General features: G+C 43.9%; 1 protein-coding gene across 1 annotated transcript in view; it reads left to right on the forward strand.

Annotated features, from left to right (window-relative positions):
- Positions 1-25,168, forward strand: part of ASTN2 (astrotactin 2) — a 605,773-nt gene that overhangs the window by 220,839 nt on the left and 359,766 nt on the right. The window contains 1 exon segment of the mRNA XM_035112940.2: positions 5,494-5,643. Within this exon segment, the coding sequence (XP_034968831.2) occupies positions 5,494-5,643 (150 nt within the window).

A 25,168-nucleotide genomic window follows, 5' to 3' on the forward strand; every position in this document is an offset into this window, starting at 1 on the left:
TCATACTCACAGGCTTTCTAGTTACAGGTAGGTAGCTGTGTTGGTCTGGCGTAGTCGAAAAAATAATAATAAAAAATTATTCCAGTAGCACCTTAGAGACCAGCCAAGTTTGTCATTGGGATGAGCTTTCATGTGCATGCACACTTCTTCAGATACCAAACAAAATATTTTTTTTCCCTTCCATTAGCACCTTAGAGACAACTAAGTATCTGAAGAAGTGTGCATGCACACAAAAGCTCATACCAATGACAAACTTAGTTGGTCTCTAAGGTGCTACTGAAAGAAATTTTTTGTTTGTTTCACAGGCTTTCTCCTATTTATAGTATCCTTTCATAAAACTTGATTAGTTTGGCATTTAGACTTGGCTGCATTCCGGTGCCACCCAGGGGATAAACTTCCTGTCACACTTGCCTAGGCTGTTACTCCAGGCTTTTATAATGTAAGTGGAGGATGAAAATGGGTTGATGTTTGATCGTCTGGAGGCTGTGGGCTCAGCTTCTTGCCCCTTTATCACCAGTTAAATAAGCAACAAGCTGTGGGTAGCTCACTTGCTCTGGTTTAGGCTAACAAGCTGTGTGTGGTGACGTGTTGCCAGGGGTTTTCCCTGCAAGGGCGACGGTGGGACAGCTGTTCCCCCACTTCCACAGTTGTATCAGAGGGCAAAGTGCATCTAGAGTTAGGAATATTGGAAGCTACCTTATACAGAGTCAGAAAATGGGTCCAACTAACTTAAGCATTGCCTCCAGAAAGAGGACAAAAGACAACATGGATCTGCATGAAGTTTGTGTGCAGTAATGTATGTGTGTTGATTCAAATTTAGAAACGGTGTCTACAATTTAAATAGAAGGATGTGACCAGGTGACCTGTGTGTCTGCTCGGACTACTGTCCAGGTGCTCGCTGCTAATTGCCAGTCTTGATACACACCTCATTCTCCCTTCTTAGGGTCCTTTACCAGTTAACCAGACTTTAACCAGGCAACCCTAAAATCGGCAGCACCTTCAGAAAGAGGGCCGTTGCCATGCCCCAGCTAGAGGAGTCCTCTTCGAAGGAGGACCTAGCATCCCACTGGGAACATAGGAAGCTGCCTTATACTGAGTCAGACCATTAATCCATCTCAGTGTTGTCTACACTGACTGGCAGAGGCTTTCCATGGTTTCAGGCAGGGAACATTCCAGCCCTACCTGGAGATTGTATTTGGGACCTTCTGCTTGCAAGGCAGGTGCTCTGCCACTGAGACAGGACTCTTCTCGGGAAACCCATGTAGAACAGTAGCTCTGGATATCCTTTTGTGCCCACCCTAACAAGTTTGGGACCTGGTGATGCAACCTAAATATGCAGGCTATGGCCAGGTAAATATTTGATCAGTTATATTTGGTGTATTGGCTCTATTCAGAGGCTTTTGAAGTCACTGGATTCCTGCATACCTTTGTAACCCCTAGGAGTGACTATTCCTTCAAAGCATTTCCTACCATTTTCAGCCTGAAAAGCTTTACAGTAATGCAATATGCACCATTAAGAATAACTCAAAAGTTACCAGTGGTTCCGAATGCTTCGGTTTGCCTCTGAATGAGTATCAAGAGGTGACAGTGCCCTTCTGTTCTTCAGCAGCTGCACTATTGCTGCCTGTGAACTCTTGGACCTAATTCAGGTTGCTGAGGCTTACAAGTAAAATCTTTCATGACCTAGAACTGACATCCTGTGAGAATTCACACTGCTTATAGTCAGTGGATCCAAGGCTTGCTCTGCACACCCTCCTTAGACAAGGTTAAAAAACTTCAACTGCAAATGGGAAAAGTATCCGCTTCAATTGCCCTCAGGCTTTGAAATGGCCTCCTTAGCAAGACCAGAAGCTACCCTTCCCCTCAGAGGGGTTATATTAGAATGACTTTTAGCAGCTGAGGCTGTTAATTGGCCCCTAAAATAGTTCACTGGCACCTCAACACATTTACTTGAAGATAAATTCCATGTATTTCAGTCAAACATAATTCCAAGTTAGGTGTGTAGAACAACTGTATTATTAGTATTAGTTTACCTCCTATTAATGTGTTAGTTCACTGTAAAATAAAAAAAATTCCTTCAGTAGCACCTTAAAGACCAACTAAGTTTTTATTTTGGTATGAGCTTTCGTGTGCATGCACACTTCTTCAGATACAGTGAAATAGAAGTCCCCAGGCACTTATGTAGAGAAGGGGTGGGGAGGGGTGGGGATGGGGAGGGGAGGGGGGATCACTCAGAAGGGTGGTGGAAGTGGGTGATTGACTGACTGATAGCTGTTGATGACCGAAAACGACTTCAAATGGTTTTGCATGAAAAAGCAAGGGTTGAGATGGCTGAAGATCGCTTATCATGTATAATGAGATAAGAATCCGATATCTCTGTTCAAACCAGGTCCCTCCATGGTTTTGACCATGGTTTCGACCCAGACCAACACGGCTACCTTACCTGTAATTAGTTCACTGTGTTTGTTGGGGATGGAGAAACATACACAAACACACAGAAACACAAAACAGAAACCCATCAATTCGTTCTGCAATAGTTTCGGTGGGATGACTGGCTTATTTTCCACAAGCAACCAGGAAAAAAAAGTAAAACTGGAACATTGTGTAGCACACAAACACACATTTTTATCATATTAAAAATGCCCCCTTCTAATAATTGTCAGAGGAGAGCCAGCACGTTGCCAGGTCAGGGTAGCCAACACTGCACCCTCCAGAAGTCGCTGAACTCCTACTTCCACAAGCTTCAGCCACAATAGCCTCTGCTCAGGGACGATGGGAGCTATGGTTCAAAACATGTAGAGGGTACCACGTTAACTAACCCAGTGTTACACCAAAGATCAATGTAAATCAGTGAGTAGGTCTATCTAATTTGGCACTGTTTGTTTTGTAAGCTGTGTAGCATTCACACTGATTTCACAGGCTGGTGTGTGTGTGTATCTCCAAGGTTCCATGCAGGCAACTTAGCCTTGCCGCCTGATACCCTTTTAAAGTGGAGAGGTTGGGGATTGAATCTGGGGGTTTCTACATGAAAGCCAGTACCATTGACCTATGGTATCACACAAGTGCAAAATAATCTCCTATTATCAGAGTGCTTTTACTGCAGATGTTTCATAAACACAGGCTTCCCTCCTCGCTCCCACCGTCCTGTGAATCCAGTTTGATGTAGTAGTGGTCTGTGTGTTGAGCTAGGACTGTAGTGACCCAGGTTCAAGTCTCCAGTCAACCATAAACCTCACTGGTGGTTTGGGATAGCGAGGGGGGTGGGAGACGCTTTTTCTCAGCCTAACCCACGTCATGTGGTTGTTATGAGAACTTGTGCCTGTCACTTTGAGCTCCTTGGAAGAAGGGCAGGATAGAACTAAGGAAATCTAAGCCAGCAATGAAATGGGGAGAGAGCAGTGATGGTTGTTGATGATGGCTTCACCTTCATTGAGTCAGAGGCGTACCTAAGACCCCTTGTGCCCTTTGCAAGGAGCTGTAGCGGCTCCCCTGCCCCAAATGACTTTAACACACATCTTGTGCTGCTGTGTGAGAAGGACGGGAAGGCCCCCCCCTCCCCACACGCACATTTGATTTTGCTACAACAGTGGCATCACCTCGCCACATACATATATGCCATGCCCCTCATAGTTTGAAAGGTGATTTTTGTGGCTCACCCTGGACCTGCGGCCCAGCAGAGGCCATTTTTGCCAGCCCCTGGATACACCGCTGCATGGATTTACCATCACCTGAGAGCTTCATATCGTCACCTCCCAGAGCTGGTTCTGTCAGTGCTGATAAGTCTTTGGATGAATCCTGGAGCTCTTAAAAGCTACTATCTGGGAAATGTTGGTCCATTATCTCAGGCACCAGGGATACCCTTCAAAGGCAGAGCAAATCTGCAGCGTGTCCAGTAACCTGATGTTATTAGAGACATCTTATAGATCCTGCTGCCCATAGTCCAAGTGTGAAATTACACATCCTGAACGTGGTGGCATCAAAGGCCTGACAAATGAGCGGCTGCTCTGTTGTTCTCCTTCTAACTTTTCCTCCTGATGCTTTCTATTTTATCCTCTGTGACCTTTTTGCTGCTTTCCGCACATTTTCTTGCTCAATGATGTCAGTTGCTCTTCCAGAAACAGGGGTCCCTCCTAATGCAGTGCAGGGTGGGGGGGAAAGGGAGGACTCGGGCCTTAAATAAGAATTGCATCTCCCCATGTCCTGAGGGAGAGGAGCTCTTTCTACCTTGGTATATCCTACTTCACTTTACACTTTTGCCAATCCACACAGACACCCCAGTGTGTCCTGTTAAAAACACACTCTGCTTCATGCTGGAATGAGAATTAAATCTTTAGGTTGCAGCCTTTCCAGGCACCAAATGCCCCAGGTGTCCAAATAACCTCCAAGTGCTATTCCTATCTAATGCATCTCTGGACCAAGGCAGGCCAGCAGAGTTAATACTTTTTTTAAAAAAAGGCCTGGGACCATCTTGGCATCTTAAATCAAGGTACTACGTTGAATGAGTTTAACCAATTCGTTGCGCTATGTTGCAGAGCAGCAATATAAGTTGGAGTTTGGAACAGTAGGCAAATTCTACATTAGGGCAAGTTTGGGCTAGAATACTGAGTGGTTCAAAAATAAAAGAAAGGAATGAAAAACAGCCCAGGAAGATTTTGTCTTGCAAAAATGGCATTTGCTTCAGCCCATAGCAAGTCAGTCACTTCCCCATGTCATCACAGATTGAATTCAGCATTGAGTCTTCATGTCATGGCAGACATACAGCAACCAGTGCCGGCATTTCCCACTGCAAGGGGGTTAATGAACCAAAGAGGGTGTTAGGAAGGAAGGAAGGAAGGAAGGAAGGAAAGAAAGAAAAGAAAAATCATAACTCATCCACAGATTAATACCTGGGCTTTTCAGGTTTTGTGGGAATGACAACTTGAAGCCTCTGTAATGTTGTATACATGGGTATACAACATGGGTCCTTTACCTTTACATTTATGGTAAATATTCTTTCCTTGGAGTTCAGGCCATTTGTCTTCAAGTTTGGTTCTTGCTGAAGGTGTTTATAGTAGAGGTTGATAGATATCAAGCTTTTCCTGAGCCCTTATATGCCTCTCCTACTGGTAACACTGCTGTAAAGCAGTGTTTCTCAACCAGTGTGCCTCCAGATGTTTTGGAACTACAACTCCCATCATCCCTAGCTAGCAAGACCAGTGGTCAGGAATGATGGGAGTTGTAGTCCCAAAACATCTGGAGGCACACTGGTTGAGAAACACTGCTCTAAAGGAATCAGGTTATAGCCAACTAAGAATAGACTCATTGAAATTAATGGACCTATGTTAGTCATGCCCATAATTTTGATTTTTTTCCCCTGCTCTGAGTAGGAGAAACATTGGATGTGATGGGTTGCGGAAGGCTCTGTTTTGGTTGGGATGGGCAAACAGTATTGTGTCTCCGTATGAACTCTTTAACTGTTCAATTCCTTGTTGTCCCCTCACCACCAACTTGCAGCTACAGAGGTGACGCAAGAAACAGTGGAGTCCCTGATGCAGAAGTTCAAGGAGAGTTTCCGAACCAATACACCGATCGAGATAGGCCATCTGCAGCCAGCACTTCGCAGCTCTTCGGTTGGGAGGCGAAAACGCAGGAACCGGCCCAGAGGTAATTACCCAGCTTTTGGAATATTGAATCATTTCCCCACTCCCATCCTTCCTCTACCTCATTTCTTATGTGCTATCCTTCTTTTTGCTCGGTCAAACTCAGGGGCTTGGACATGCTTTTTTTTATAGCAATGGTGCTGTTTCTGGTATGTACCTGTACAACAGGCTGCATAAGGAAATCATGCAACTTTCCTCTGACACTTCCATAGCCATCATGGGTTAGGGAAATGGAACTTGTGTATACTGATACATCCAGGATACGGCCCTGCACCTCTTGTGCTGCACTAATGTGCCTTAGGATTTGGTGCTCCAAGTATCAGGGTAATTTGTCAGAGGCAATTGAGAATCTTCCGGGGGTGAACGTAAGAAGAGTCCTTCTGTACTTTCCTATTTTAAATATCCTCTTTCTCACTGTGCCCTACCAGATGCCTCTGGAAAGCCTGGGAGTAGGATATGTGCACCACAGCTGTCTCCTGCTGTTGTTCCTCAGAAACGGATAATTAGAAGCATGTTGTTTCTGATCATGTAAGGTTGCATGCAACCAACCATTATGACTCATATCCACCGATAGCCTCCTTGACATTTCCTAGCATCCTTTTAAAGTCATATGCATTGGTACCTATGAAAAAAGCATTGGAGGCATATGAAAAAAATCATTAGCATTTGTTCTCATGGTTTCTGTGGTTTGGTAGCTTCCTAATTCTACTTGACTTGTAATGTTTCGCACACAGTTATGAAAACTCTTGCTGCAGCAACTGTTGTCAACTTATTTCAAACCTTCTTTTTCCCTAAGAGCATCAGTTGCATTGCTTTACCTTCTCTATGTGACAGCCATTCCAATGTATGCACTCGCATTGGTTAGCAGGTGAAAATGATATTACTCTCTACATCAGTCATCTGAAGACCCCAGCCTGGGGCTTCCCATACTGTTATTTCCCCTGGTCAGTGATGCCATGACTCAGATGCTGTCCAGTTAAGCAACAGACATTTATTGACTTAACATGACTTGACTCTTGAATGTAAAACCACCCTCAAAATGTCACTGGAAAGCCAACTTAATCCAAGTTTGTTTTTAGATTTTCTGCTAGTAATGTATACTATCCCTGCATCCTCGTAGCTTCCACTTTTTCTTTCTTTCTAATTCAAAACACTATTTTCTCAATATAGTATTTGTTGGTGGTGCCACCAGCAGGGGCTGGCCAGTTGGTCTTGACACATGAGAGGGCCTGTTCAGTAGATCTGCCTCCATCATTATTAGCTTTCATGAAAAATCTGAAAGCATTTATGTAAACCATGTTTACCCAGAATAATGTTCCTGGCAACCCTGAGAAAACAAGATGAAATAATGTTTATAACCACCACTGTTTGGGGGTGTTTTTTTTATAACTGTAATTGCCTTTAGAATGTTTTAATTGTTTTATTTATTTTCAAATTATGGATGTACTTGCTGCCCTGGGCTTCTTGGTAGGGGGGGAGGCATGATACAAATTAAATAGATAACAAATGTTTACCCAGTAGAGGACATGTTCTGAATGACTTCCTCATTGGTTGTTGCCTTCTTGGTGCATTTCCCACTGTGCATTTTTTAAAAAAAGAAATATGAATGTATTTTGGCATCCATCTGTCCTGGGAGACACTGGAGGAGTGTGCCTTTGAGGGTAAAGTAAAACTGTTGGAAGGTTGCAGCACCTGCTGTGGTGGTAGAGACTGATGCAGGAGAGGCATATTTTGTTGCAGCTGGGGCAGGTGGAGGTGTCCAGTTGGGCTGCTGAAGATCCACTATGGTGTTTCTTATCTCTGTGCTCCTCCCGGCAGTCATTCCTCCATAGCATCACTGCTATGGATGCACAACCTATCTGCAGGGACTGTGGTCATCTGCGTGGTGGGGTTGAGATGTTGCCAGGCTTTGTACTGCTTGCTTGCCTATTAATTTATTTAGCTCTTTAATTAGGTTTTCCAAAATTTCACATATATTTCAATACATAATAAAAACTTTTTTTAAAAAAAACCAACAACCTCCCCACACCCTTTCCCACGGTGTTTCTGTTTCTTTCCCTCTGCTACACCCTGTTTCCTATCTCTTAAACCTTAACAAAACTACTATAATCTTTAATCCCTTCTGTTGCTCATAGTTCAAATCCTGCTCGCATGTTCATCATATAATAATATCTATTTAAATAACAATGCTTATTTATTTACGGTGCTATTTGTGCTCTGCTTTTTGCACCTTCTCCAACCCTTCCAACTTGCTCAGAAGTGGCTTAATTCCATTAAAAGCCTCAGAAAAAACAGCAATATGATAAAAGCCACATCAAAGAATAAACCTTGAGAACAGCAATAATAAAGGCAAGCCATAATAATCAACAGGGATTAAAACTAAAATGCTGCCACATTGGGTAAACGTAACCTGGCTAAGGGATCCTAAACTTGATGTGTGAACTGTTTGCTTTTGCATTTTAGCTAATTAAAATTAAGTCCTAAGCCTTAAAATTTCTAGACACACAATGGAAGCAGTGAGAAAACATCCTAAGAAAAACCTCCGGCTTGCTGTAGCTGGTGAAGAACAGTAATTATACTCTGATGGTTGGATTCCTTCATCTGCCTCCAAATCCTGAATTTCATTGGGCATAACTCCCACAGAAACATAGGAGGTGACATTATACTGGGTCTCAAAGCATTGACCATTTGTGTATCAAGGTTAAGGTTACGAGATTTTTTTCAATGAAACTGGGGACACTTTTCATCTTCAATGGATTTTGTATGGGGACTGATTTGTAAATCCAGGGACTGTCCACGGGAAACGGGGACGTCTGGTATCCTTAGTGACCCCATGACCACCCTGTTCCATGAAGTGTAAATAACTAGACAACACACATGATGTTGGTTTGGGATCAAATAAGGCCACAGCTTTATTGGTTACAGATGAGAGGTTTGACCATAGGGATTGTGGTAAGCAACTGCATATATCACACCCACCTGTTTGCTGGGAGTGTTTCTAAGGGTGAAGCCGGTGGGTGGGGGGATGCCCTATGACCTAAGTCAAATCGCAGCATCCACCAAGCCACTCCTCCCGGATCCTTTTAACAGGATACTCTTACCCTTGGAGGGGCAGGCAGAGGCTGCAACCTCCCCTCCAGCCAAGACTAGATTTACCCAATGCCTATAAGTGAAGCTGCAGAAGGAGACGGGGCGGCGCAAGGGCGGCAACAATGAAATGCTCAGAAACTGAGCTGGGCCAACAGAACACCAAGGCGACCGAGGTAGGAAGAATCCTCTAGCTAGGCAATCCCATGAAGAGAGCTGAAAGGCTGCACTAACCGGGCATTTAAACTTCCCCTTGGGCGAGGCACTAAAGTCCGCTATTCGTTGGCTGGTCCCACACCCAGGGGAACGTTCACTACTTCCTGCCACCATTGGCTAATTTGGTGGTGGGAATATGATCCGACTGGCAATAGGTCAGTTTTCCAGGGAGGCCCAGGACCCGCTTGCAAAGCCGCCTGCCCACAAAGGGGGCAAATGGAACTAGTTTAGTATTGTCTTCACTGGCTTGCTATGGCTTTCTCATAGCTCAGATAGGAGATTTTCCAAGCCTTTCTTGGAGATGATGTCAGGGGTTGAATAATAATAATAATATACATACATACATACATACATACATACATACATACATACATACTCCACTCATCTGGTTGGGTAGTTTCAAACAAATATAAAAACACCAATAGTAACAATCCGATCCAATATAAAAAGTCACAATATCTTACATCAAATAAAGCAATACTTAATAATCCATTAAAATCTTATAGTAAACAGTAAAATTAAACATCAAATATTTGCATCGACAGCAAATATTAATTAAACAGTTTACACTTATCAATTACAATAAATAATTACTAACCCATAAGGCTTATAAGCAATAAAAAGAACAGCAAATCACAATACATAAAACACCACAAAACCATCTAAAAGGATCAAATTGAGAGACAAGGACACACAATTTAAATAAATAAATAAATAAAATCCCTGAACTCTTCCCAGCTGCTTCTGCTGTTCTGGAAGCTGCGGTCTGGGAAAGGCTTCTAGGGGCTGGAGGCAAATGGAAAAGCTATTGCCTAATGAACAGAAAGCCTCTCTCCCCTCCTGCAAAGCATGTGCCCAGCTGCTGACATTCTCCCTTCATCTAAATGCAGAGCATCAAACATTCCCCACTGTGCTTTGTCACATGGGGGTGCCTTTGGGGTGTACCGTCTTCCTTTCTATAGGAACCCACACAAAAGAGGGGAGTGGCTTTCCATTGTCAAGCTGATTGCATACCTAACCCCTGTGGGCTTGGGATAGAATTGTGGGTGGGTGTCTTGCCTTATTAGAGTTTCATTACTCATAAATGGATATGGCATTGGGCAAAGTGAAAGCACTTGTGTATTGATAGCTTCCTTCAGCTGGCTTAATGTAGCAAGTAAAGGCTCCCAAAATGTTCCATCCTGTTTATGGGGGGCAAAATTCTGGGGACCATTTCAACAAATGTTCTCCATTGGTGAGGAGAAATACTCCCAACAGTTTCTTGAGGGCTGGGATCAACATTACCAGTTTTGGGGAGACAGTTTATTTGTTCTCTCCCCATTTTCCTCCTGTGCAGCAGGAAATAGATTGTTTTCTATTGTTATTGGAAAAATGATGATGATAATGACAATCTGCTTATTTAGGTAATTTACTGATGCCTGCTAAATTCCTTCGAGGATCATACTCTTACTGAGCTTTACTAGTTTAAACAACTAAGGACAGGTGGCTAGGCACAAAAGCACCAAAATACGTTTAGAGCTTATAATCTTCAAATGGAGAACTACTTAGCCCTTAACCCACATGACCTTAGAAATTGGATTTTTGATCAGGATGCCAACCAAGACAGAGCATCCATCATTGCTGCCTGTTACTTCCCTCAGTACCCGCAAATTAAGACCAATCACTCAATGCCCCATTACAGTACCTTGAGACTCCGACCTTCCCACAACAACAGAGGCCTTTTGCAGAACTAAGATTTCAACAGATGCCTATCAGGAAAATCACCATATGGGTTGCAAATGTATATATGGATGCAATCAGGTAGAGGACATCACACACTATCATGCTGATTTCCCCCCTATATACAACGTCCAGAGGAAAAATTATATTGCCAATTCTTAATTGGCTTCCAGGCCACACAGGAAGTGACAGTTGAACTCCTGGCAGATAAACATCTATATATTACACACCAGGGAGCCAAGTTTGCGCTGGCAGCCAAGAAGCTCTTTTCCTGCTACTGAATGTACTCCAATCTTAAGTTTTAATGTTGTAAAATTATTTTTATGTTGCAAACCCGCTACAGGTTACATTGTATAATTTTAGATGGAAGTTTCTTTTTATTCTCTGTCGTCCATTGTAAAGTCCTTTAGGTATATACAATAAAATTGATTGACTATTGACTATTTAGGTAATTTATGTACCATATCATATTTCAAAGGAAGTCTGTAAGCTGTTTACAACAATCTAAAGACACTACAAATGAAATTCAAAAAGGAAAAGAAAAAAAACCATACAGGTAATAATATACACATTTTAGAGCAGCAGAGGTAATAATCAGTGACTGCCCAAAATAAATGTGATGGAAAATATTTAGGGAAATGTTCTCCTTGTTTGAGAGGCATAAGAAACAGAAAATTATCTGTGGTAGTGTTGGGGAAAACACCCATTCTCCTCCAATAATGATCCAGGAAGGACGTTTTTTTCTGAAAATATTCTCAGCATGTGCTTGCTTGAGCAGGACTTAGATTTTCCAGACAATGATTGGAGGCTGGAGGGAAGAGAATCCTTTTCAGGTTCTTTCTATCTTTTCTGTTTGATTCTCTCTTCTCCCTTATTTATTTCTGAGCTGGGAGTGTGTGAATCAGAGAGAAAGAGAGAGAAAAATCTTTGTATGCTTTCCCTGTACTACAGGCCTGAAAAGCATTCCTTTTATTCCTATTATTATGAGGATGATAGTTTGGGACATAAATAATTCACTTGGTGGAGAGAAAATGTCACTTTTTCTTAGCTGCTTTAAATGATGTAATTTCTTTTGTTGTTTCTAAGTATCCAGTGAGATATTGCTGAGGTCATTAATTGGGATGTGCCTTCTCTAAGCCTAACAACTTATGCCACCTTATCTTCACCCTGCAAGCAAATCAGGATGAGGGGTTATATTCTCATATAGAAGGGGAAGAAATGGAGGCAGTGAGCGATTTTACTTTCTTGGGTTCCATGATCACTGCAGATGGTGACAGCAGTCCCAAAATTAAAAGACGCCTGCTTCTTGGGAGAAAAGCAATGACAAACCTAGACAGCATCTTAAAAAGCAGAGACATCACCTTGCCGACAAAGGTCCATATAGTTAAAGCTATGGCTTTCCCAGTAGTGGTAGTGATGTATGGAAGTGAGAGCTGGACCATGAAGAAGGCTGATCGCCGAAGAATTGATGCTTTTGAATTATGGTGCTGGAGGAGACTCTTGAGAGTCCCATGGACTGCAAGAAGATCAAACCTCATGTTGGTCAGACTCATGTTGGTAGTTTCAAGAACACTGTCCAACCATCTCATCCTCTGTCGTCCCCTTCTCCTTGTGCCCTCAATCTTTCCCAGCATCAGGGTCTTTTCCAGGGAGTCTTCTCTTCTCATGAGGTGGCCAAAGTATTGGAGCCTCAGCTTCAAGATCTATCCTTCGAGTGAGCACTCAGGGCTGATTTCCTTCAGAATGGAGAGGTTTGGTCTTCTTGCAGTCCATGGGACTCTCAAGAGTCTCCTCCAGCACCAGAATTCAAAAGCATCAATTCTTTGGTGATCAGCCTTCTTGATGGTCCAGCTCTCACTTCCATACATCACTACTGGGAAAACCATAGCTTTAACTATACGGACCTTTGTAGGCAAGGTGATGTCTCTGCTTTTTAAGATGCTGTTTAAGTTTGTCATTGCTTTTCTCCCAAGAAGCAGGTGTCTTTTAATTTCGTGACTGCTGTCACCATCTGCAGTGATCATGGAACCCAAGAAAGTAGAAACCCAAGAAACTCAGAGTAGACCCGCTGAATTTAATGGGCATGATGAACATAGATCCATTCATTTTAATGGGTCTCCTCTAGGATTTAGTTGGCTAAAACTCTTTATATCCCACTCTTCCACCAAGGAAGAGTTCCAGCTGGTGTTTATGTTTCCCCCTTTTTCTCTTCTTTTGTCCACACAACAACCCTCTGAGGTCAGTTAGGCCCAGACAGTGTGCCTGGTCCAAAGTCACGCAGCAAAAATTTGAAGGAGGGTCTCTTCAGTCCCCCATCTGGTCCTTCCACTTCATGCTTGTAATAAATAGACCGCCAGCTTGCCACAGGGAAACTCAGCTCCTTCTAAGGTGCTTTTTTGCTGATAGCCGCAATAAATCTCTTTAGTCCTTAAGGTGCCACAAGGTGCCCTTTTGCATTTTCTGTCAAGCTGGGTGTTTTAAAACCACCTTATTCTCTTTTAAACCTTTTGGCCTTGTATTCTCAAATTCTTCTTCACTGCAGCTGTTTTCCCTTCAGCTCTTTTCCTCTCCCATTTGGAATGTTCTCTTTTTCACGGCTCATGGTTAATTGCCCCTTTGGTGTGCTAGTGATTGGAACTCTATTGAACATTAAGGTTAAATGATGATATCACAACTTAGTATGTTTGCATTTTACATCCAATTGCAAACACAAACCCTTCGCCTCATTAATCCTTCACAATCTCTCCCTCTCTCTCTCTCTCTTTTTACTCTACTCTTCCTAAATGAAATCGTTGGTTTGGGATACATTTATTTTCTCCCTAACAGCCTCATGACAGTTACGCCAGTGGAGTTCACATCCAGCGTTGGTTCCTGGGTAGAGACTAGTACCGGCCTTTGATGGGTCTGCATGTGTGCAATTATTTTTTACGGTTCCATTTAATTAATGCTGAACCTCCTCACAAGCTTATACTGTATTAGGAACGGCTTCCATTGTACATATCAACGAGTGGAGGGAAAGGGGTAGGTAAGGTTACAGGGTGTAAAAAGCTCAAAGCAGGACAGATTGTGAAAAGAACTCTACAAAGACACATAACAAATAAGCAGCACTCCCTTAACTGTGTTTTAAACATTGTCTGTTTCTTGATTTCATGACATCCGATGTCAAGCTGTTTCTAACAGCTATGGGTAAAATTTTATCCCCTCATCTGAAGAATACCTAAATGTAAAATAGAGAAGATGAGAGAAAATGGAAATTCCTTGCTATTTTTACAAAGCTGTCAGGCTTCTTTGTTTTTATTTACCGTATTTGTTTTCTCTACTCCAAATAAATAATTAAATAAGTGCAAATCACCAAACACTCCCCTCCTTAAAACAACAACAACAACAGAGTATAAAGCACCTAATAAATGTTGCAAAGAGGCAGGTAAGAATGGCTAGGAATGGTCCAAGGGTTCTTTTTTTGAGAGATGCCTGCAAACAGCCAGGTTGCAGACCATTGCTGCATGTCCCTGAAGACAGAGGCCTGAGCTAATACAGAGTCACATCTCACCAAATAAATCCTGTGTGGTGTTAGCAAACCTATTCTCTGCGTCAGGCTTCCTCAAACTCGACCCTCTAGTTGTTTTGAGACTACAATTCCCATCATCCCTGACCACTGGTCCTGCTAGCTAGGGATGATGGGAGTTGTAGTCCCAAAGCATCTGGAGGGCCGAGTTTGAGGAAGCCTGCCTGTGTGATGATCCTTATGCAATCAAGGTAGCACCATGCATGAACAAGAGAGGAGGTAACTTCAAGCTTGAGAGCACCCCCGTGTTTGCAGAAGCACCAAACCACAACGCTGGAGTTGGCTTTGGGTCCTATCCGTGAAAAAGGCGGGGTTCATATAAAGATATAATCATAATAGCTTTTAGAAGAAGTAAATTCTAAAGTGGAGGACACCTTAAAAACAGCAGGTGAGTATCTCCATGGCCACATAATGCTGCCTTGTTGCTGAAGAAGGGACGAGGTTTTATGAAAGGGACATGGCTAGTGGAAACCTTTAACGGGGCGGTACTCTGTGCTGTAACATTTTGTTTCAGTTCCTGCTTGCCAATAAATAATTATTATTTTTGTTGTTTAGTCGTTTAGTCGTCTCTGACTCTTCGTGACCCCATGGGCCAGAGCACGCCAGGCACTCCTGTCTTCCACTGCCTCCCGCAGTTTGGTCAAACTCATGTTTGTAGCTTTGAGAACACTGTCCAACCATCTCGTCCTTCTCCTAGTGCCCTCCATCTTTCCCAACATCAGGGTCTTTTCCAGGGAGTCTTCTCTTCTCATGAGGTGGCCAAAGTATTGGAGCCTCAGCTTCAGGATCTGTCCTTCCAGTGAGCACTCAGGGCTGATTTCCTTCAGAATGGATAGGTTTTATTTTATGAATTATCTATTTATTGGTATTTTGATACTGTCTTTGACTTCAGTGAGATGCTGTGCTTTTTATATATTGGAAATCCTTGCATGGTCCTAAGTCAGGCATCCCCAAACTGCGGCCCTCCATATGTTTTGGCCTAGAACTCCCATGATCCCTAGCTAACAGGACCAGTGGTCAGGGATGATGGGAATTGTAGTCCAAAACATCTGGAGGGCCGAAGTTTGGGGATGCCTGCCCTAAGTGGTGAATCAGAAACCTCTTAACTGAATAAATAAACAATTTCTCAATCATATCTTCCAACTCTACGTTTTCATACTCTCCAAGGGTCCCGATTTTCCAGGGACAGTCCTGGAATTATGAAAGCCACCCCAGCTTCTGGTTTGATCCTGGAATGTCTCTACTTTCCCCAGCTACTGTTGGCGAACTCAGGGAGGAGGATGAGCCAACACTTGTCCTGAGCTGTGGCTGTGGCAGTGAGGGAGCATCCCATTGCCTCTCCGTGGCCACTGGTGATGGCCTCCTCCCTTGGACAGCTTGTAAGGAGTGCTGGAGAGTGGACGAGGAGTAGGAGAGGCTGCGGCTGCTAAGACTCTGATGGGCAGGCAAAGGGCAGAGCCATCCAGGGCAGGAAGAAAAGGGGGGAAGAGTGGATCACAAGGGGTCTTGATTTACAAAAAAATGAAATAAAAAATACTTTTTGCATCTGCGTCTAATCTTGCTCCATTCTAAAATGTATTTATTTGTGGGATTGCATTAATTACATGGTACAGAATACACCTGCAAAAAAAGCCCATCCAACAAACACTGTTTGTTTTTATTTGTTCCCCTTTTTTATAAAATAACAACAGGGGGGTTGTATCCAAATAAAGTTTACTCAGAGTAGACCAGTTGAAGTTAATGGACCTTAGATAGTAATGTCGGTTGGTTTCAATGGACCTGAGCATGACTTGATAAAACCCTGTTGTTGTTGTTGTTGTTGTTGTTGTTGTTGTTGTTGTTAGATTTATTGTTTATTGGATATTATTTATTAGATTATAACACATTTCCCAATATGACATAATTGCTGCCTGTTGCTACTCTCCTCTAGAGTTTATATTAACTATTAATAACAAAATCAGTCTGTGAGTCTTGGTGCTCATGTCACCAAAATGGCACACTCAACATACATGCATATATGTACATGCTGTATACATGAGCAGGCTTGGGGGAAACCCAACATTTGCAGAAGGAGAAGAGGAATCCTATGGGGTGGAAACCCTCCAGAACCATCCCATTGAAGACTGAGCCTAGGCTATGCTGAGGGAGGACATGACTACCTGCCAGAAACACTGAGCACCAGAGAGGATCATTAATAGCTGCAAGTGCAGCCAGAAGCCTATAAAAATGGCTAAACATAAAAGGTAAAGGGACCCTTGACCATTAGGTCCAGTCGTAACCGACTGGGGTTGCAGTGCTCATCTCGCTTTACTGGCTGAGGGAGCCGGCGTACAGCTTCCGGGCCATGTGGCCAGCATGACAAAGCCGCTTCTGGCGGACTGGAGCAGCACACGGAAACACTGTTTACCTTCCCGCTATAGCGGTACCTATTGATCTACTTGCACGTTTTGGGGTGCTTTTGAACCTAGGTTGGCAGGAGCAGGGACCGAGCAACGGGAGCTCACCCTGTCATGGGGATTCGAACCACTGACCTTCTGATCGGCAAGCCCTAGGCTCTGTGGTTTAACCCACAGCGCCACCTGCGTCCCATCATGGTTGCCAAAAAGCTGTTGTTGTTTAGTGGTTGGGTTCTGTCAAATGCTCCTAAGTATTCTGAAGCAGTACATTTCTGTAACATATGTCAGGACGTCTTTAAAAAGGACAAGTGGAACCTGCAACAAAACGTTGCAGTGTGAAGCTTTTTGTAATCTGTCCTATAACCAGACGATTGAGTTTTGCCCTCATTTGGTGGGGGATGGGATGGGTAATTGCTTGGATTTTTAATAAAGTTCCCTTTTCTCTTCTATCTGCTAGTGTGGCTTCACCAACCCATTATCTCTCAGGGTGACAGTTGACTTGTTTGTAAAGAATGATTATTTGATTGATTATATTAAGGTTACCAGATGTCCCCGTTTCCCGGGGACAGTCCCCAGATTTACAAATCAGTCCCCATACAAAATCCATTGAAGTTGAAAAGTGTCCCCGGATTCATTGAAAAAAAATCTGGTAACCTTAGATTATATTTCTATGCCGCTTTTCATTCAAATAATGATTTGCAAACAATAAATAAGAATAACATGATAGAACATAATGGAAGTGATCATTACAATGCTACTTTATCTCTCCACACTGGACATAGAAAAGCAGAATATCAGGGGGAAAGGACATTTTCTGTGTGGATGGATTCATTTATTTTCCATAAGGAAGAGCAATCAGTCACATAATCCAGTCACATGATCCTCATACTTGTGGTCTGATGTTATACAGCTGAGACACAGGTTGACCACCTGTCAACAACAACAACAACAACAACAACAACAACAACAACAACAACGTCAAAGCTGCTCCATGTCTGAGCTTGCCTCCTACAGTATCTAGTGTGACCCCCCAAGAAAAATGAAAAGATTGATGTAAAAAGAGGATTTGGTGCCCTATTTTGGATCAAAATTTTAAAGTGGCCAGATGCACTTGTTCAGAATCAGAGATAGTAAAGCACTGAAGATATATCCTGAACAGAAGGACCATTATTTTGCGTATATAAACATAGAGCCGTATCAGTTTCAGAAATGCCGAGGAAACCAATCATTAGCCAGTGGACATTGCACTCTTCTTTCTTTCAATGAGCTTAGGAGTCAAACACCTTTTTCTTCTACCAAGTTATTTGCATACATTTAGCACATATCACTACCATGCCTTTCAGTTGCAGCGAGCATTCACACAACAAAGGACTCCTGTGACATCTTAAAATCACAAAGCTGTTACTCTCTTGTGTGACACAAGACTGTCTTTAATGTGTGCATGTAAAACAAATTTGTGTGTCCTTGAGGGCTTGCCTGAGGTCTAGATACTCTGAATAAAGAAAAACAAAGCACCTCAGGGTTTCAACAGGAGTCCGCTTATGAGCCATGAAAAAGTACCACAGCACCCACACATACCGTAGTTGTGCAGGTTCAGGCAGTGGTGTTTATTCTGTGCTAGCATCCTTTAAACAGCCACAAACAGCTGGGGGAGGGGGAAATAGTATGTAAAGGGAAATCCTACTTTAAAAGCAGCTGGCAGAGTTTAGCCCCAGAAGTATAAAGCTGTTAGGTGGATAAGAGCTGGCGCTGAAATATGGTGTTTATCTTGACTGCCAAAGGTAAATAAAAAGGTTAAATGAGCTCCTTTCCCTTTTAAAATAAATAAGTGGATAATAGCTCATTCTGCCAACGGGAATAATTTACTACGATCGGGGCTGTGCCTAATGTGTCTCTCAGGCCTTTGGTGCTGTAATTCACCAAAAGCTCCCATTTTGGAGAGCGGCTATGAGGGTTGGGTGAGGGGAGCAGAGAGTGCTCCATAATCAGAGGCTGTAAGCCCTTGAATGTCAGTTGGGATCACAAGTGGGGAGAGTGATGTTGCACTCAGGTCTCGCTTGCTGGCTTGCCTTTGGGATAATCCTGCTGGAATAATAAAGGAGCATTTGCCAATCTCATGCAAATATAAAGCCTCTTTTGTCCTTCTTTGGCAATGCTGAGTTGCCACCTTACCTGAAACTAATCTTCCCCTGTCACAAGAGAACACACTGTGTTGCATAGCTGCCAAGTTTTCCCTTTTCTCGCGAGGAAGCCTATTCAGCATAAGGGAATTTCCCTTTAAAAAAGGGAGAACTTGGCAGCTATGGTGGCTCTCCTGGAAAAGCTCTCGGTCTGCAGAGGCTGGGCCACTAATTAGGAAGCCCTTTGATTGACTCCTGCTGCTGCAGTGAACTGAACTCAATAGAAGGGTCATGGCCAGAATATGCAAACTGCTTCAACTGGGAAGTCTTGCAAGTGAAGCTAGAGGGATGCAAATGCTGTGATCAGGGTAATTGGGCAGTGATGGGCTTTCCACATGGCATCACACAGCACTGTACAAAGGAACATAGGAAGCAGCCTTATAATGAGCGAAACAACTGGTCTATCTAAATCAGTACTGCTTACAGTACTGTAATAGGCAGTGGCTCTCCAGAGTTTTGCATTGTTGGAGGCTGCATACTAGCAAACAGAAGCAGGGAGAGTGCTGTTCCACTCAGGTCCTGCTTTTTGGCTTCTCATGGGCAAATGAGGTTGATTCTCAACATGACAGCACTACTATTTATGGGGAACAGGGGGCTGGTGTGTGTGTGGGGGGGGACTCCCTGGTCTTGAGAGGGGTAACTGTGCTACTTAAGGACCAAGTACGCAGCCTGGGAGTCATTTTCGACTCACTGTTGTCCTTGGAGGCACAGGTTAATCCTGTGTCCAGGGCAGCTATCTACAAGCTGCATCTGGTATGCTGCCTGAGACCCTACTTGCCTGTGCACTTTCGTGCCAGAGTGGTGCATGTTCCGGTTATCTCCCACTTGGACTACAGCAATGTGCTCTACGTGGAGCTACCTTTGAAGGTGACCCAGAAACTGCAACTAATCCAGAATGTGGCAGCTAGACTGGTGACCGGGAGTGGCTGCTGAGACCATATAGCACCAGTCCTAAAGGATTTTCACAGGCTCCCAGTGTAGTGGTAGCATTTCAGGGATTTATTGTAAGGAATCATGAATTACAGTGGTACCTCTACTTACGTTCACCTCTGGTTACACATCCTTTGGGATATGCACGCGGCAAACCCGGAAGTATTTTTATGGGTTTTGCCGCATGCGCAGAAGCGATCCCTCCAGTTGCGGAAACCTCAGGATCCGACCGGAGCTCCGGAACGGATCCTGTCTGCAACCAGAAGTACCACTGTACATTTCAATTCAAAGTATTGGTACTTACCTTTAAAGCCCTAAATTGCCTTGGCCCAGTGTACTTGAAGGAGTGTCTCCACCCCCATCATTCAGCTCAGACACTAAGGTCCACCTCTGAGGGTCTTCTAGCAGTTCTCTCACTGTGAAAAGGGAAGTTACTAGGCAGTGGACAACAACAACAACAACAACAACAACAACAACAACAACAACAACAACAACAACAACATTATAAGTTTAGCTACTGTAACAGGATGCTAGATGGGCTAGTGACCTAACTGAGTAGTGGGGCTGTGTGCCTCTCTCTAGCAAGCAAATATTTGTGCTCTTTGCTGACTTTTCAAAAAGAAAAGATAGCAGGAGTCATAGTAGTGGTGGATTTCCATCTATACCTCTCTCCTCTTAGGCTTACCTCTGTCCAGTGTTTTCTTGCTCTGCATAGAAATTGTTGTGGACTGGTTGGATGATGGTGAGTGGTCAGAGGGGGGAGATGGGGAGGGTGGGGTGTTGGAAGCTGAAGGGGTAACAGGGCTTAGTGAGCTGTGAGAGTCTGTGGCAGAGAGAAGTCAAGAATCAGAGGCAGAAGCTGGTGAGTGGAAGAAGGGAGGCAAAGAGGCAGAGTTGAGTCTGGTGGTGAAGAGTCATTCATTTCATTCATTCAGCCTTTATTGGCATAGTTAGACAATAAAATCATAAAAGAGGGGAGGAAACGACATTGGCAATCCAGAAATTTTAAACACCTAAAGCGTATAAAAAGACTCAATAGCCACCATTCAGTAAAATTAAGTATTTTTAGATTTGACTTTAAAAATCTCAGTTAAATATCCTGACACAATCTCAGTAGTTTCAGGAATGTCACCCCTAAACAAATATTTGACTACAAATCCTTTGCAAGTAGATATTTTAAACTTCAAAGGAGTCGCCAATAAGTCTTTCCAAAGAGTGTCAAAGAGATGACATGTTTGGTTTCAGAGATCAGCAAACACAGCCTTTTAGACCTAAATCACCCTTTATCCCGCCAAGTTCTAGTCCTTCCATCACTTTGTTCCCTCAATTGGTGATCTGTGATTTCTACAAACTCGAAAAGAGGGGCCCTAGGACACAGGACAATTTAACCAAGTCCCAACGTGCCTGCCTGAATGACTAATTTAATGATACTAACAGCATCATTAAACCAGCTGATAAAGGAGGGGGTATCATCTTTATGAATAGACTGGATTACATAGATTCATCAACTTTCTGATTCCCAATTTTATGTTAAAATTACTAAAGATCCCACAGACTCTATTACCACTCTCCTCAAAACAGTATTGCAGCACACATATACCATGGGTTTTATTGACAAACACATTTGAATTTCTCCTGCCACCTTATCCCCACATACCTATTTTTTTTATTGTTTACCTAAGATTCATAAGAAATTACGTTCCCCCGCAGGCAGACCTCAGGCCTCAGAAAAACTCGCTCTGTTAAAGACTGGTCCACTCTGACCCTACATTGGCACGTTCTCCCACTAGTTCTAGCTTGATGGGTCATCATAAATGTGGCAGGTGTGTATCTCACCCATTTGTGTTACAGACGAAAGATATCTACGATGCTCAGTCTACCTTTAGATTCACCACCCGCCACTTCAGTACCTGCCAGACCAAATATGTGGTGTACTTAATTAGATGTTCTTGCCATTTCATTTACATTGGATCTACTACGTGGGCTGTCAGTGTCCATATTGGGGAACATCAAGCTCACATTAGGAATCAAGTCATGAAGGCACTTCTAGTTGAGCACTTTGTAGAACACCATCATGCAGATACAGATCTACTCTACACAGTCTTATAGGTTAATCAGAAAAAAGTTGGGATGAGGAGAGATTATGTCAAATTACTGCACCAACAAGAAACCAGACTGATCTATCTGTTTAAATCTCTGCACCTCGGGGGTCTGAATACTGAATTAGATTTTAATTGTTTTGTTTAAGTTTTATGTCAAGGTGGCTACTGTTGGTATGTTCTTTGCTATATTTCGGATACTGTGCCTTTAAATTTCCTTTAAATCTATGTGATTCATTCCACCTGTTGAGAGCCTTGATATTGCCACTAGAGTTTTGCCAACAGCATCAGCTTGCTACACTTTTTATTGATAGCTGATCCGTGGTCATTTGATGTACCTTTGGGGACTATTAATTTGGTATGCATTTATTATTGGTTGGTTAACATGTAGGCCTGCCATTTCTTTCACTGGACTGTACCTGAATGTAATGGTTTTCATTTCATATTATTGCTAGCTGATGAAGATTTATCATTGAAAGAGTTCATTATCCTGGAAGAACTGTACTGTCTGCTGCTGTGCTTGGAGCACCCTATTGCAACGTTTGGAGCACCCATCACCTCACGTTTGTAGGATATTGACTGTGGAAAGGCATTCTGCCTCCATTTCAGTCATCTTTGACAGTGACTTAGCACTCCTACCATTCCTGTTCATGGAACATTTATTTGATTCTTATTAGTTTGTGACTCCATGCACATATTATATATCTTCTGTTTATGAATTTTGAAACAGTATACAGTGGTACCTCGGTTTATGAACACAATTGGTTCTGGAAGTCTGTTAATAAACTGCAGCGTTCATAAACTGAAGTGAACTTTCCGATTGAAAGTAATGGAAAGTGGATTAATCTGTTCCAGACGGTCCGCAGAGTACTTAAACTGAAGCGTTCATAAAATGAAGCGAACTTTCCCATTGAAAGTAATGGAAAGTGGATTAATCCATTCCAGACAGGTCCGTGGAATACTCAACCTGAAGCGTACTTAGCCTGAAGCATGGGTGTAATTGGTTCCAGAAGTCTGTTCATAAACTGAAGTGTTCATAAACTGAAGCGAACTTTCCCATTGAAAGTAATGGAAAGTGAATTAATCCGTTCCAGATGGGTCCGCGGTGTTCGTAAACCGAAAATTCGTAAACCGAGGTGTTCGTAAACAGAGGTTCCACTGTAGTGTTATAAAAATATTTTCAGTATATTATTAGGCGATGTGTTGCTTGTTGTTGTTCCAAGTGTAGAACCTGACATTTGTCCCTATTGAAATTCACTTTGTTAGTTTTGGCTCAGTTCTCCAATCTGTTAAGGTCTTTTTTGAATCCCAGTTCTGTCTTCTCCGGCATTAGCTACCTCTCCTAGTTTGGTGTCATCTGCAAATTTGATGAGCATCCCCTTCAACCAAGTTATTTATAAAGATGTTGAATAACAGGCCCAGGACAGAACCATGATGACAAGACACTACCTAGCTTACTTGCTGCTGTTGCTTCAAGAGCTGGAATTAGGCCCTGTAGGCGCGGCCGTGGCCACATGTTAGTCTGTTGAGTGGATTATCAAGCTTGTAAATCAGGAAACAGGATTACAGAGAAGAAACACCTTGATTAAGATGTGTTTCTGGCAGAAGCTACATTAATAGCTGCAGATCCCCCCCCCCAAAGACTCCTGGGCTGCATTCAGAGAGTTCTTTTTCTTTCTTTCTTCCCTGGTGATTTCCACATTTTATGTGTTCTTTCACATAATGTTAAAGCTACTTTTGGAAATCTAATGGAATCCAGCAGAGGTTTAGCATTCATTTCTGTGTTCATTGCTTTCGGAAAGCAATCCATTTTCACTGGCATTTCCCTGCAGTTTTCATGGATCATGCCATGGAATGAAATTTTTGGTGGTCTTCTGCCATGCAGTTTCCCCCTGCCGTTGTCAGGAGTATGGGCAGGAGTCAGGCTCTGGGGCCTGTAGTGCTTTGCAGGACTGGGGCATGCCTCAGCTTGTGCTGGAGAAGCAAGGCGTGGCCACACAGGTGAAGCCCTCAGCTTGTGCTGGAGAGGCAAGGAGTAATCACCCAGGTGAGGCCACTTGAGATCTCACTGCACCTGGTGGCAGGAGCTGGGAGGGATAAAAGCCCAGCATTTCCCTTCAGCTCTTTGCCACAGCAACGCTATCCCTGCCTGGTTGCATCTGGCCTCCTGCTCCTTGGACCCTTGCCTTGTTGCCGCCGTGCTTCTTGGACCCCTGCCTCGCTGTCGCCTTGCTCCTCGACCCTTGGACCTTCGCCTTGCTTCTTGTTCCTGGATCCTTCGCCTTGCTCCCTGCTCCTTGGACCCTTGCTTCGCCTTCGCCTTGCTCCTGTCCCGTGGACCTTCGCCTTGCTTCTTGTTCCTGGATCCTTCGCCTTGCTCCTTGCTCCTTGGACCCTTGCTTCGCCTTCGCCTTGCTCCTGCCCTGTGGACCTTCGCCTTGCTTCTTGTCCCTGGATCCTTCGCCTTGCTTCTTGTTCCTGGACCCTTGCTTTGCCTTCGCCTTGCTTCGTGCCCCATGGACCTTCGCCTCTGCCTTGCTCCTCGACCCTGCTTCTTCACCACCATCTTGCCTCTGGTCCTGACGCCCGCCGACCGGACCGTGACAGCCGTTTTCATGAGTAAATCATGGAGAAAGAAATCCATGCATGCACATAACGTTTGCTGCTGTGTCTAGGGTTGGGGAGTATCACCAGCTTAAACATCACAATCCTATATAATAAAGTGCAAGTGTCTCTGCGTCCAGTATTCTGTGTGTCCCTGGGTTTGCGCTACTGCGCATGTGCCCCGCGGACACAGGGATTGGACGGAGAGACAGGACGCATACACATACATGCTCTCTCCCCCCCACCTCTGCCTACCATTTGCGCTGCTTCGTTGGGGCGCTCCGGTGAGCCCAGCTGGGCAGCGGGCGCCCAGGAGAAGGCCACAATTTGGCCACTTTCTGTGGCAGGGGCATGTGGGGGGGGCGGCTGGCCCCTCCCACGGCTGCCGCTTCTTCGGGGCACTCCGCTGAGCCCAGCTGGGCAGTGAGCACCCAGGAGAAGGCCGCGATTCAGCGGAGTGCCCTTGAGGAAGCGGCGGCCGAGGAAGGACCAGTCGCCCCCTCCCCCCGTGCCGCCGTCGCCGAAACAAGCTTCTCCCGGGCGCCCGCTGCCCAGCTGGGCTCAGCGAAGTGCCCACTGCTAAAGGCTGTGGCCCCGCCGCTCCTCTAGCGCCCGTTTACTGAACGGGCTGAATGACACTAGTATACCAATATATCACTATGTCTGATGTAGGGATGGAATTACATTAGAGGCAAACAGGGTCATGTCCTGACAACTGCTACTACTTAGGGGT

Source organism: Zootoca vivipara, chromosome Z (assembly GCF_963506605.1).
Source record: "Zootoca vivipara chromosome Z, rZooViv1.1, whole genome shotgun sequence".
Taxonomy (NCBI): Eukaryota; Metazoa; Chordata; class Lepidosauria; order Squamata; family Lacertidae; genus Zootoca; species Zootoca vivipara.